Source organism: Ipomoea nil, unplaced genomic scaffold (assembly GCF_001879475.1).
Source record: "Ipomoea nil cultivar Tokyo-kokei standard unplaced genomic scaffold, Asagao_1.1 scaffold3069, whole genome shotgun sequence".
Classification (NCBI taxonomy): Eukaryota; Viridiplantae; Streptophyta; class Magnoliopsida; order Solanales; family Convolvulaceae; genus Ipomoea; species Ipomoea nil.
The window spans coordinates 3,626,741-3,640,966 of NW_017619497.1; the positions used below are offsets into that span (position 1 = coordinate 3,626,741).

The 14,226-nt window shown below is 35.7% G+C and overlaps 2 protein-coding genes across 3 annotated transcripts; one reads left to right on the plus strand and one right to left on the minus strand.

Annotated features, from left to right (window-relative positions):
• Positions 1–4,442: 4,442 nt before the first annotated feature.
• On the plus strand, positions 4,443–5,354 carry LOC109164763. The gene has a single exon (XM_019313312.1). It carries the CDS (start codon positions 4,443–4,445, stop codon positions 5,352–5,354), a length of 912 nt encoding a protein of 303 aa, XP_019168857.1.
• Positions 5,355–5,891: 537 nt separating this feature from the next.
• Positions 5,892–11,762, minus strand: LOC109165769 (ABC transporter C family member 10-like). 2 transcript variants are annotated; one of them, XM_019314691.1, is made up of 11 exons: positions 11,621–11,761; positions 9,328–11,285; positions 8,929–9,249; positions 8,763–8,849; positions 7,998–8,588; positions 7,761–7,925; positions 7,389–7,683; positions 7,059–7,273; positions 6,601–6,970; positions 6,272–6,511; positions 5,892–6,175 (listed from the first exon to the last, which is right to left on the minus strand). In XM_019314691.1, exons 2-11 carry the CDS (start codon positions 11,275–11,277, stop codon positions 6,072–6,074), a joined length of 4,338 nt encoding a protein of 1,445 aa, XP_019170236.1. In that variant the 5' UTR covers positions 11,278–11,285; positions 11,621–11,761; the 3' UTR covers positions 5,892–6,071. The 2 variants fall into 2 exon arrangements, with proteins under 2 accessions (XP_019170236.1, XP_019170237.1); XM_019314692.1 differs by lacking the exons at positions 5,892–6,175; positions 6,272–6,511 and having other exon boundaries at positions 6,897–6,982; positions 11,621–11,762.
• Positions 11,763–14,226: the final 2,464 nt, after the last annotated feature.

The following is a 14,226-nucleotide window of genomic DNA, read 5'->3' on the forward strand; positions in this document are numbered from 1 at the left end:
GGGGATGTTTGGTAAATGGTTGTTAGCTGATTGGGTTAGAGAGTTTGACTAGTTGATAGCTATATGATCTCCCTCTTTTATGGGATTCTTCTATTTGAGGATTAATATGTGTATAGATTGGATCGGATGACAATAAATGCTAAGGGAGATGTTTGGTAAATGGTTGTTAGCTGATTGGGTTAGAGAGTTTGACTAATTGATAGCATTAGCTAATTGTAAAAAAGTGTTTGGTAAATTAGATGTTAGTTGATTACATACAATATGACACTTTGAGCAGCTTTTTAATTAGAGCAATAAATTGTTACAAAAAGCTAATTAATCAAACACACATGCATATTGATTGTTTAACCAAATCAAACACCTAATAAGTGGTCAAATAAGTCAAAATTGGCTAACATCACTACACTTTTATTATATATCTTAGAAAGTATATGAACATATACTACAATGTAATAGAGCCAGTAGCATTCAAAAAAATATATATATATCTTAGCTTAGAAAGCATTATAATGAAAAATAGCAAGAATATCAACTAATAAAGAAGTGTTGAGAGATTCTTGTAATTATAAAAATAAAATTTTTATTTTATTTTTATTCATAGTAGTCATTTGTTTTACTATTTAACATCGTAGATAACTATAATGTTCTTTATTTTTTATTTATTATTTTCATTTCAAAATAAATTGGCTTTATCCCTTTGTGGTTTTGCCTATATAGGCAAGGATTGAAAGCCTATACAAATATGAGGCAGGGTGGTTTGACTTTTCCCAAAGTCAAAAAAGATTGTTCTCTTTAATTGGTTGCTTAGATGTGATGTTTGGTTAATTAACCATCAAAGAAAGATGAAATGAGTGTTTGACACTGAATTTGTAGGAATAGGCCCCAGAGAATAAAGGACGGATAGTGTTAATCATACTGAGATTTGCCAATTCAACCCTAAATCTATGCTAATATTAATTGGCCTCATAATAATTAATGCACCAAAACCAATTATTCAATCCACTAAAACTTTTGGCGCATGAGAATTGGCTTAGAAGAAGTAAAACACATTCATTTTGATTGGTTATGTACAAGTATCGGTTGATTTAATGGTCTAAACTTATAATTCTAAATAAAATATTTATTGTTATAAAATTTATCAAAAAAATGATGAGATAATATTTAACTTAATCAGAATACAGATAGAGATTTGGCTCACATAATTAACCCTAACCAAATTAGCCATTAAAAAGTCATTGTTATAATTAAAGTAAATATGTCGGAGCATTATCTCACAATTAAATACACATTTTACATATAGAGTTTCACTTTTATTCTACTATATGAGAATTCATAGCTCTCCATTATCCACCGTGAATAGTCATTAGTGTAGTTAGAATGACCATATATGAATGTCCTGTCATAAGTGCTATATCATCTTCCACTATAAAATTAATGTGCATTGCCAACTAGTCAAGATACTACTCACACTCTTGAAAGTATATTCACACACCACATGACCTATATTAATCGGTCAAAAAGGATTAAAAAAGAAAAAAAGAAAGAAATGAGTAGTTGTTGAAACAAATAATCAATTAATACTAGAACTCAATTCTATCATTCTTTCGAACGGTTGAATCTCCAATCCCAAGAACCCCCACATTTTGACCTGATAGAGTATTTGAGAGGGTATAATCGTGATGACTCAATGGCTCACCAGACAGGATCAATATCAGTGTGCATAAAGAATCTGTCCACTTTAAACATAATTTTCATACTGTCATTGTCGAAGTTCGAAGATTAGTGTCTTCTCTCGGATACTACCAAAATGGGTATATGTACTTAGCAAATTAAACATTTGAGTGTATGGGGGTTGACTGTTATGATGGAGAATCATGCATTATTGTCACCTTTTTTTGTTTTGTTTTTTTTCTTCATTCAAGATTTGACTATTAAACCAAAGCCTGCAAAGCATGCTTTAATTCGATCTCCCCGCAGTCCAAGGAATTGATGATAGTCTCCTCTTCATCAACCGACAGATTACATAATAGCTTCACCTCCACTATCATCATACTAACCTAAATCAATCATTATCTCTGTCTCTCAATTCTCATACTATTCATACATTTCCATTATATTATTCGTTGTTTCATTTAATAACCCTAATAATAATATTCAATACTAGAATTAACTTACTTTAATATGAAATAATACATAACAAATTAAGAGAGGAGGTTTTATTTAAACTCTTGCGGATTTTTCAAAAGGACTAGCTATACTGATTTTCTTTCATATGATATATGCAATGAAAGATTTATATATATTTTTAAAAGAAAATGTCACAACTTTTTATTTATATAAGCATAAATATCATTTATCTCGTTTTGCAATAGAAGAATAAAATTTATTCCTTATTTTTCAAAGGGAACTTTATATGTGTGAGTGGGTTCCCAAAAAATTAAGAAATTGAAACTAAGAGCATCCACAATGGTTGGAAAGAATTGGGGGATTATGTAAGAATGATTAGGAAAAAGAATGTGAAAGTGGAGAAAAAAAAACTCATTTTTTTATTTAAAAGAAAAAAAAAACATGGTCAGGTGCGCCCGTGTGGGCGGCTGCTGTGCGCCAAACGCGCACAACAACCTATCTTTTCTGATATTTCTCTTCTCGTAGCAGTTGTAGGAGAAATAATTCTATAATTAATCACACATCACATCTATAAATAATCCTACCCAAGTTATTTCTTCTTACATTAACCCCATATTATCCACTAGTGTGGATGCTCTAAGATTTTGTGATTGCAATTAAGGTTTAACATGTATGGTGGAATCAAAACATTGTGATGATGCCCATGAATAAGGTTCAAATTGGCCACTGAACGTAACCTGAAAATGCAATTAGGCCACTGAACGAACAGAAAGTGCAATTAGGCCACTGAACACTCCAAAAACGTGCAATTAGGCCACTGAACTCTCCAAACGTATGCAATTTCACCGGATAGCAGGTTACCATCAATTTTAGCAGGTTACCTGCTTACGTGGCAGCTGAGTTGGCATTTTTAATAATTTTTAAATAATTTTTAATAATTAATTTTAATAATAAATTTTATAAAAAATTGAAAAAAATTAAATAAAAAATAAAATAAAGTCGTTTTTATTTTTTAAAAAATTTTTTAAATAAAAATTTATTATTAAAATTTATTAAAAATGATTTAAAATTTATTAAAAATGCCAACTCAGCTGCCACGTAAGCAGATAACCTGTTAAAATTGAGGGTAACCTGCTATCAGGTGAAATTGCACATTTTTGGAGTGTTCAGTGGCCTAATTGCACTTTTTTTTCGTTCAGTGGCCTAATTGCATTTTCAGGTTACGTTCAGTGGCCAATTTGAACCTTATTCCCATAAACATTTGATGACATGCATTGTTATTATTGTGTGGTGACGATTGTGTAGATGAGAAAAAAATGAATATGGAGACAATTTCATCAAAGTTTTGGACACAGTACTTATAGTAACTAATAAAGTTACCAGTTTGTTTTCTGGGTAACTACGGATTCTCTTTATAAAAAAATAAAAATAAAAGAGGATGAGTATACAATAGTTGTTGCCTTTAATAGGAATAAGGTTTAAATTGATCACTGAACGTAATCTGAAAATACAATTAGGCTACTGAACGAAAAAAAAAGGTGTAATTAGGTCACTGAACACCCCAAATGTATGCAATTTCACTTAATAGTAGGTTACCATCAATTTTAGCAGGTTAATTACCTGCGTACGTGACAGCTGAGTTGGCATTTTTTAAAATAATTTTTAATAATTAAAAAAAAAATGTGGCTGCCGGCCATCCCGTCAGTTTTATTTTATTTTTTATTTAATTTTTTCAATTATTTTTTAAATTTATTATTAAAATTTATTAAAAATTATTAAAAATGCCAAGTCAGCTGTTACATAAGCAGGTAACCTACTAAAATTGATGGTAACTTGTTATCTAGTGAAATTGCATACATTTTGAGTGTTTAGTAACCTAATTGCACATTTTTAAAATATTCAACAATCTAATTACACTTTTTTCGTTCAGTGACATAATTACATTTTCAGATTACGTTCGGGGGGTCAAACCTTATTCCCCTTTAATATAAAATTAGGTGAAGCTAAAGGGAGTATAGGGCCAACAGCAACACAAAAGCACGACTTTGTATGAGAAAACCAGCTTTCAACTCCCAAAGAAATAGCACACCTCACTACACTTCTTCTACTCTGCAAATTAAATCTGCAAAAACCACCATAAAAGCCTTACAACCTCCCCCGCCATTTTGCTTTATCCACGCCCTTTCCCACTTCTCAATGCTCCCAAACTGGAATCTTATTAGCTTGCCGTTTAAAAGCAAAAGTGGCAGTAGAAAACTAGCTTGACCATTCTTGAGTTCAGTGAAAGCCAATTCAAAGAGCTTGCAGTTGCTGCAATGGGATCCAATGCTGCAGTCTGGTGTCTCATCACCTCCCTCTTTCTCTCTCTGCAATATTTCTCTTCCTTTGCCAACCCCATCGATTCTTTGGACCTTCTGATTCACTCCTACGCCCTCAATGCGCTGGTCAACCAGCGGCGCCCGCGCACGGGGGCGCTCTACAACGCCACCCTCCCGGCCAGCCTTGCAGGGATGAAGCTCTCAGTCGTGCGGCTTCGAAGCAAGACGCTCTGGCGAAAAGGCGCAAATTTCAGCAACTTTCATATCCCGCCAAAGACTCTCCCAGTGCCGTATGTTAAAAGGGTGGCCATAGTTTGCCACGATCTTGGGAACTGGTCGTCTGAGTATTTCAATCTGTCAGTGCCATCAGGGTACTCCCTGCTCACATCTGTCGTAGGTTTCATGATATACGATTCCTCGTCCAAACATCTGAACCTTAAAAACCTCACACGCCTCGACCTTAACATCACAGCGGGACAGCCTATATCCATTGAGTTCAAGAACGTGTCAACTGGGACGATGCGGGGAAACACAAAAATATGTGCAACGTTTGATGGTAAAGGGAAAGTGGTGTTTCTGAGTGGTTTGGGGGTTCCTAATGTGTGCTATACGAGAAACCTGCAAGGCCGCCATTATTTTTGTGTGATTAAGAAGAGGAAGGTGGAGGGTAGGTGGGGGTTTTGGGTGATTGGATTTGGTGTTGGAGTTGTTGGGCTGGGTGCTGCAGGGCTGGCTGGGAAATTCTTGCATGGGATTGTTAAGGCGAAGAAGAATTGTGAAATGGAGAAAGAAGCAGAGGAGGGTGAGTTGATGGAGAGCATTTGGATCTATAACAGCACTAAAATGCCTCGAGCTATGGTCACAAGAACTCATCCTGCACCAGTCATCGATAATTCAAGTATTCATTAGATCAGATACTCTAGCTTTCAATGCAACTACAACCTGTACTTCATTTCCATTCCTGCATACTTCCCTGTAAAAATATATTTAAAGATATCACTACAATGTTGCAGAAGGCGCTAGGCGCTAGTCGGGCGCCCAGAGCGCCTCCTAGGCAGTCGAGTAATTCGAGTATATCGGTCTTCACTTTTCCCACTCAGGACTGTGAGTTGTTAGATTATTATAATCCCACAAACTAATCAACTATATATGTTAGATGGTTAGTTTAATACATGGCTGGAGGAATATAGAAGAACAGCAATCGAGCAGACAAAAAATATCACTCGGCGGAGTTGGGCGCCAACTAAGCGAACTTAGACCCAACTAGGCGGAGTTAGGTTCTCAACTCGACGCCTAGTCGCCCGACTAGTTGGCCAGTGAACTAAAAGCCGCCTAGTGCTGAAATCGCCTCGAACTAGGGGCGCCTCGGCTATAAGATGTATCATTTTTACCATTTCTATTTACTAAAAAAGATCCTTTTCTTTTATAGCAAAAAGGAGGATATTATTTGTTTGAAAATGTGGTTTTGGTGAACCACATTATTGTTGAATGTCAAAAACCCATACAAGATTCTATTATAACCAAAGAATAATATTGTATATTGAATACCCTTTCAAAATCAAAACTCAAATATTTAGGCACACCATTTGTTGTTTGTACTGCATTTCTAATTTTTGCTGTTTTGGCCTACATGTTTCCAGAACGAGACCAGTACTCCTTAACAAGCTGCCCAAACAATGACCCTTCTTCATTTATAAGCTTCATTGGTCTGTCATACTCCACCAGCTTCCCTGAAAATGTCACAGAAACCTTAATAATGTTTTGTGGGGACAAAAAACAAATGTTAACAAAAGAAATAATGTCAGGTCTTATAGCTTATTATTTACCATCACTTATAGCAAGAACCATTGTGCAGTCCATGACAGTAGGTATTCTATGAGCTACTGTGATCACAGTGCAATCTGCAAACTCTGTCCTTATCGTTTTCTGGATTATCGAATCAGTTGTGTTGTCTATTGATGCAGTAGCTTCATCTAGGACTAGGATCTTCCTTCGTTTTAGCAGCGCCCGTCCTAGGCAGAATAGCTGCCGTTGTCCCATGCTCCAGTTTGATCCATCTTGTAGCACTGTTTGATTCATTATATTCCTATTTCCTAAGTCTGAGGATGCTGAGATTCTTGGTTTTAAAGAGTTTGTGTATGAACCTTAGTCTTACCTGGAGAGTCGAGTCCAGCATCCTTCTGTTGAACTGCATCTCTGAGGTGACATTTTCCAAGAACCTCCCAAATTTGGTCATCAGTGTGGTCTGACAAGGGGTCTAGGTTGTGTCTGATTGTCCCGGTGAAGAGCGTTGGGTCTTGTGGGATGATTGCCAGGGATGAGCGGAGGTCATGGATCCCGAGTGCAGAGATGTTTAGACCGTCTATGATGATCTTGCCCTCGGTAGGCTCCACGAGGCGAAAGAGGGCACTGATGAGAGTTGTTTTCCCACTTCCTGTCCTGCCTACAATGCCAACTTTGTAGCCTCCTTCAAATGTGCAGCTAATGCCTTGGAGAACCAGAGGCGAATTGTCTCGATATCTCACCTGAAATCATATCTTTTTTTTTTGTTTTTTTTGATCCGATCAAGAGCAAAAACAGCATATTATAGTTTTGTGGATACTAATGACTAACCTTGAGATCATGAATCTCCACTTTACCAATGGAAGGCCATTCGGGTGCAGGTCGATTGCCTTCTATTATTTCTGGGGCCTCACTGGGAATATTCATGTACTGTTCTAGCCTTTCCACTGATACAATTGAATTCTCTAGCATGCACTGATTCTGGACTGCATAAACCAGGCTTACGTTCAACGAGAGAGCGTACGATAGAGCCATGCCAATGTATCCTGCAACCATAACATGATTCTGCTTCAGTTAAGTTACTGAACAGATACTGCATTGTAACAGAGTCAGTAGTACTAAAAAAAAAGTAACTGAATGTAGGCAAAGTTTGCAACTTGCCTGATTTAGAAGCTTCGAAAGGGAGTAAAGTCATGGCTAAAGCCGAGGATGATAGCACAACCGCGCATATCATTTCAAGGCGTTGGATCAGCCATTCGGTGGCTGAAAAGCTGTGGAAAGTTGAACTTGCATTCTTGTCAATAAGGTGCATATGTTGTGAGCAGAATCTTTCCTCCTCCCCGAATGCTCTAATCGTTGTTGCTCCTGCAACGGATTCAGCCAGATGGCTAGCCACCGAAGACTTGGTTGTCCCGTCGATCCTCATCAGCTCTTTCGCAGTTGCAAAGTAGAATCTCTACAAAGAGCAACGGTTTTATAAAACTTTACCCGAGATTTAGCCAAGCATATATAGTGTCTAGCTTAGTACACTACCTGTAAGAGGATTGTGACATAAACCGTTGGAATGATGACTATTAAGATTGGCCAGGTAAGAGCAGCCAATGCTCCCAAGCTAAAATATGTTGTCAGGGTGACCGAAACAGCTTGACTGAACCTAAAAGACAAATCGAGGTCCACAACGCTAAGATCCAATGATACCTGTGACACAACATTCTTAGTCCATACTAAGTTGCAATATTATGGCAATGCTGCTGGTTCCTAGATTCTTACCCGGCTGAGTATTCTCCCGAGAGGGGTGGAATCGTAGAAAGACATCGGTGCTCGAATAAGAGAGGCCATTAGCTTAGCAAATATGGATTTTGATCTCCTTAAGCCTAAGGAAATTATAGCATATGATCTAAGGAACAAGGTCAATGACATACCAAATCCTATGGCTGAGTATATGAGTATAAGGTTGAATTTGCTCATCTCGGGGTTCTGCAAATCGGCTGCTAGCCATAGATTCTGCTCCAGCTGCCCCACCATGTAGGCCAAGTGGGCGATGATCGCTACTAAGAGGTAAAAGAAGCCATGGCTTTCGCCTAGGTACTGCTTATAAGGCTTAAGACCAGTGTTTCCTGTTTCTCTTTCTTCTTGCTTGATCAACTGCTCCCCTGTAGATTCTATTTGCTCATCTTCTGAAATCATGTTTTGAATGCTTTCTTCTTCGCGGTTTATGGGTTTCTTTCGTGTACTATACCCTCCGTTCGTCTCAGATTTTGCTGTCTCTCTGTGTGCACAGACAAGGCTATGAAATTCTTGACAAGAGATGAGTAACTGATCATAGGTGTCTGCTTTTAAGATCTTCCCTTCAGACATTAACTGTGAAAAAAAAGTGAACTTTCATCAGAAACTGACTGTTATAAATAAAGATTGGAGTAGAGTCACTCAACTAGACTATAAAGCACATGTGCCAAAATTAGCTAGTCTAACCCATGGCCTTATGAACCTATATGTTCTCTCTTATTTTATCAATATGGGACTCTTAACACTGACCAAAATAGAATCGAACGCTGGAAGGAAGTCGACTTGATGAGTTACTAGTAAGACTGTCTTTCTTGAAAGAGCTCCCATTACATATTCCTGACAAAAAACAATCCATTTTAGCTTGCAGAAAATGGAAACAGTTTGTTTGTTTTCGTTAAGGATTGAGTGTTACTACGTTGAATAAACTTGTCGCGGTGTGTGCATCGACAGCGCTGAATGGATCATCGAGTAGATAGATGTCTGCATCCTGATATAATGCGCGTGCCAGCTGAACTCTCTGCTTCTGCCCCCCGCTTAGATTAACTCCTCGTTCGCCTATCACTGTTTGGTCGCCAAAAGGAAGCCTTTGAAGGTCCTTCTCCAGAGAAGACCTCTTAATTACCTCGTCGTATTTTAGCTGATCCATGATGGAACCAAATAGAATGTTTTCTTGAATCGTCCCGGTTTGGATCCATGCATTTTGAGACACATATGTGAGCTTCCCATGAACTTGAACCTGAAATCTTGCAGAAAACTTAAGAGCCAACTTTTGTTGTTTGATTAACTATTTAAGTGATCTTGGAATGGAACTTACAGTGCCATCAAGAAATGGAACTTCTCCGAGAATTGCTGCGATTAGAGTTGATTTGCCCGAGCCAACCTCTCCGCAGATGGCTACCTTCTGGCCAGGTTTAACACAAAGAGTTATGCCTTGTAGTGTTGCTGTTCCAGGACAGTCTTGCCAAGAGATTCTGTTGCATTCCACGAGTACCGAGTAGTCTGGTTCTTGATCATCACGATATTTGTTCTCGTTGTGCCTTTTGTGTTGTAACTCGGGTGCCTCGAGAAACTTGAGAATCCGGGTGAACGAGACCTTGGCTTCGATGAATACTCCGAGGACATCAGGGACTGACCTTATAGGCTCCTGGATGATCCGAAAAGTGGCGAGAAACGTGAAGACATTGCTAGCGTTGAGAGGGATTCGGAGAACGTAGCAAGCCCAGAATGTGACTGCTGAAACAATGATGGGAGATGACCAGAACAGAACCATGTAATAGCCCTTCTGAACTTGAACCAATTTTAGCCATTTAAACTCTTCTTCTCTCAGCCTTTCTATTCCATTCTTGAAATGCATTTCCCAAGCATAGAGCTTTAAGACTTTCATACTTGTCAGTGCTTCTGTTATAGCCCTCAGCATTCTGTCCTGTGTTACCATAAGCTCTGTCAAATACTTGTGCTGCAATTTGGCCACCGGGGAATTCACCAGAACGCTCAGTACGACCAACACCACAGCCGGGATCGTTGCCAGCCCGACAGCATAGTACATGGTACCTAGTCCGAAACAAATCTGGATGCCTGTTGTCCATATCTGGTGGAACCAAAACGGGAACTCCCCGATTTTGTAAGCATCAACTGTGGCATAGTTCATTATTTCCCCGGGCAAATGAGTGGTCTTAGTGGTGCTCGAAAGGCTCAGTTGCTTCTCATAGATGGCTGCAGTTAACAGTGATCTTACTTGCAGCCCAATCAGTCTAGTCCTGAAAAACCATTGCCTTTCTGCCAGTGATTCTAGGCATTTTGCAAGAAGAATCCCTGCAGTGAGAGCATAGCCTTCATATTCAAAGGCCCCTCTCCCATTTGCAACTTCTATGAATTCATAAAGAAAAATTGGCCCTGTGGACACTGTCAGGATCTTAACAAGTGCAAATGCTCCCGAAACAAGAACACCTCTCCGTTGGCTGGCAACTATCGACCAGAAAACAGAACCCCGACGACAACTAGGATGATTATTAGCCTGTTTCTGTCTGTTCATTTGCTCCTTAAACAAACAGTGCAATGTCCCGGCCCGGTCATCTGGTCTCAACTCCGGGATGTCTCGATCGCCTAGAGTTCTCTCCTTGCCTTTCTTCAACACTGGGCTTAACCAGCAAAACGCCATCTTGCTTAGAAACCCGGCTTTAGCAAATCCAGTCACATTCTGTTGTTCTTCAAGTGCTTCGTAGTAACAATCATCTGATACCCTTTGCTCCTTGTATGCACAGATGAGCAGAAGAACCATCCCGGGAAGCGATAAAACGTTGAGAACTGATTCAACATACACAACTTTGTTCAGAATCAGTTCCCAGATAGACAAGAAGCAGAGAAATCCAACCACTAAGGCCTCCAAAAAGCACACTTTCACCACTGAGGAAATTAAGGTGGTCTGCTGCTTCTTGCTGACAGACAACCCCAGAAACAGCATTGTGAATCCTTGTAACACCAACACTAACCATGAATGCAGAGGCAAAACACTCGAATTCTCGACGACTTTCCAAACCGCCAAGCAAAAGTAACCCGCACCCAAACCGCCATTCAAACTGCAGCAACACACCAGCAATAATCTGGAGGAGTTGCTTGCAGACGACACCACATTCTTTCTCGACGAAAGCTTTCGAGAGTGGAGATATGCAAGAAATAACAGAAGCAAAACATTTGCAGAAATGATGAGTATGTGGCCGATGCAGATACACGCCTTTTCTCCGCAGAAAACTTGCCACGGATCCATGGTTTTCTCTGCCAGTAACAAAACTAATATTTTCAGATTCTTGAAACTCTAGTGAAAAACTAACCATTAGAAATTTGGTGAAAGAAGTTTGCAGATTATATTGCTTATCAACATTTCTGATTAAGTGAGTATCCAACTAATATCCACCATGTATATATAATGATTAGTTACAGATCCAAGAAATATAAATAAACAACAAATACTTTTAATTTATTAGCTTTCTGATCTTAAAAACTGTCATCATGGAGCCATTTTTACAAGAAGAATGAATTTTAGCTCAAAATAACCATGTAAAATTCATTCAGAGAAAGATATACAAATAAAAAGAAGAAGATTACATAACTTACTTCTTTAAATTCCTTAAATAAATGATAAATCACATGAAGACATGGGGTTTGCAAAGCAAATCTTCTGCTAGAAACATCTTCTTTTTGAGTTTCTTAAGAAGACTATACGATCCAAGCTTACCAAGAAACTACTGGCGTTTATAAAACCTGCATGCAAAGTGCAGACCACAGTGAACATTGTTGGTTGTTGAATCTGTACAGGCAATAATTAATTAATTAATTAATTAATGGATATTATCATATATAATAATGGCCGTACACTATATTATATGTTTAATTAGTAAAGGTAGGTAATCATTGATTCGTTGGATTCCACTAAAAGAATTGTGTTTCTTCCCGCTTTCTTCTTTTCTTTTTTCGAAACTACAATCATGTATTTTGTTAGAAAGTTTTTGTTTTTTTTTTTTCAAAAAGAAGAAGAAAATTTTGAATAAAGAAAAATTTGTTCAAATGGAAAATGTTTAAAAATATAGAGAAGTTTTTTAATAATATATTTTATTGGAATAATTTTTTCAACGCCAACTAGTATCTTAATCTTAATCTAATCTTAATTCTTAATATATATATATATATATATATATATATATATATATATATATATATATATATTAAAGCAACATGGTTGGCACAAAAATTCCTCCCAAAACGTAGGGGATTTCTGTAATACCATCTATCTATCTATCTATTATAATAATAATAATAATAATTATTATTATTGTTATTATTATTATTATTATTATTATTATTATTATTATTAGGTAATCCAATTAATATGCCATTATTTACCTATTGATTATGCTCCAATTTTTATTTGACTCATATTGTTCTGGCGGGCAATCCTTTCCATAATTAGTGACAATCCTTTCCATATAATTACTATTTTTATTTCACTCATATTATGCTGGCTAAATAATGAAAAAAAATATTTCCATAAAAGAAAATATGTCAGCACTTATCTAAATAATTACTTACCCAATAATTATTTATCCTCTCCATATAATTAGTTACGTATTGATTTTATAGAAATTAATTATTATTAATTACTGATTTTTGGTAGGATTTTCCTTTTTAGTTAATTTGGTTTCCTTTTCTATGCTTTTTTTACTGTTAACAAATTATTAGTATTAATCTCCTTTTATATTTTCCTTTTAAGCTAATAATTTATATCCAAAATTATTGTACATTTATTTGAGGGAAAATGGCACTTTTTATCTCTGAGTTATATACTTATAGCACTTTTTCTCCCTCAATTATTTAGGTAAGCACATTAGCCCCCTCAATTATTCTAAAAGTGGTGCTTTTTCCCCACTGATATATTAAATTGACATTTATACCCTTAAAGTAAACATTTTATTTATTTTACTACTCCAACAAATTATTGCGTATACGTAGGGATGACCACGGTTCGGTTTGAATTGAACCGGATACTAAAGCAATCGAATTAATAATTTCCGGTTATAATTCAGATCTAGAACCTAATATTTAAATGTCAATTTATTAAAATTATGTATCAAAAAAATTGAATCTTGAACCGTGAACCGGCGGTTCCGGATCCGATTCGCGATTTTGAACCGTCTTTATTTTAAAATTTTATTTTTTATTTTAAAATAGTCTAAATTCAACAATAAATATATTTTATTTTTTCAGTTCGGAACATGAACCGTCCGTTCCGGTTCATGATTTTAATAAACTCTAAATATCAAATTTCGATTCTAAATTGTAAGTAGAATATTTCGGTTTGGTTGCTATAGTGTTTGTTTGGTTTGAACCAAATTATGGTCATAATTTGTTGGAGAAAAAAATAAATTAAATATTTAGTTTAAGGGTAAATATGTCCATTCAACATTTCAAGGGGAAAAACAGCCACTTCAATAATTTAGGGAGAAAAAATGCTATAGGTATATAACTCAGGGGGAGAAAGTGTCATTTTCCCTTTATTTGAATTTCGTTTCCTTTTCTATTTTTCCTACTTTTACTCCTAACAAATTATTAGTATTACTCCCCTTTTATATTTTCCTTTTTTTTTTACTGCTAATTAACATTATTATTACTATTATTATTATTAACTGAATCCCATTTTCATTTCTTTTTTTTTTCTTTTTCTACTCCTAATATTATTAGTATTATTATTATAGTAATTATTATTATAGTAATAATAATTCGTTATTATAGTATAATATTTTAAATTAAATTATTTAAATTAAATTACCCTATAATTTAATATTACAAATGATCATCCTTAATTAAATTAAATCATCTTTAATTAAATAATTTAAATTAAATCAGCATATATATTTAGTGTTACAAATAATCATCCTTAATTAAATTAGATCATTCTTAATTAAATTAAATCATTAAATCATTTAAATTAAATCAATCTATATATATATATATATATATATATATATATATATATATATATATATATATATATATATATATATATATATATATATATATTTAGTATTACAAATTACAAATAATCATCCTTAATTAAATTAAATCATCCTTAATTAAATTATTTAAATTAAACCAATCTTAATTAAATCAATCGGGCAAATATGTCAGCACTTATCTAAATAATTACTTACCCAATAATTAT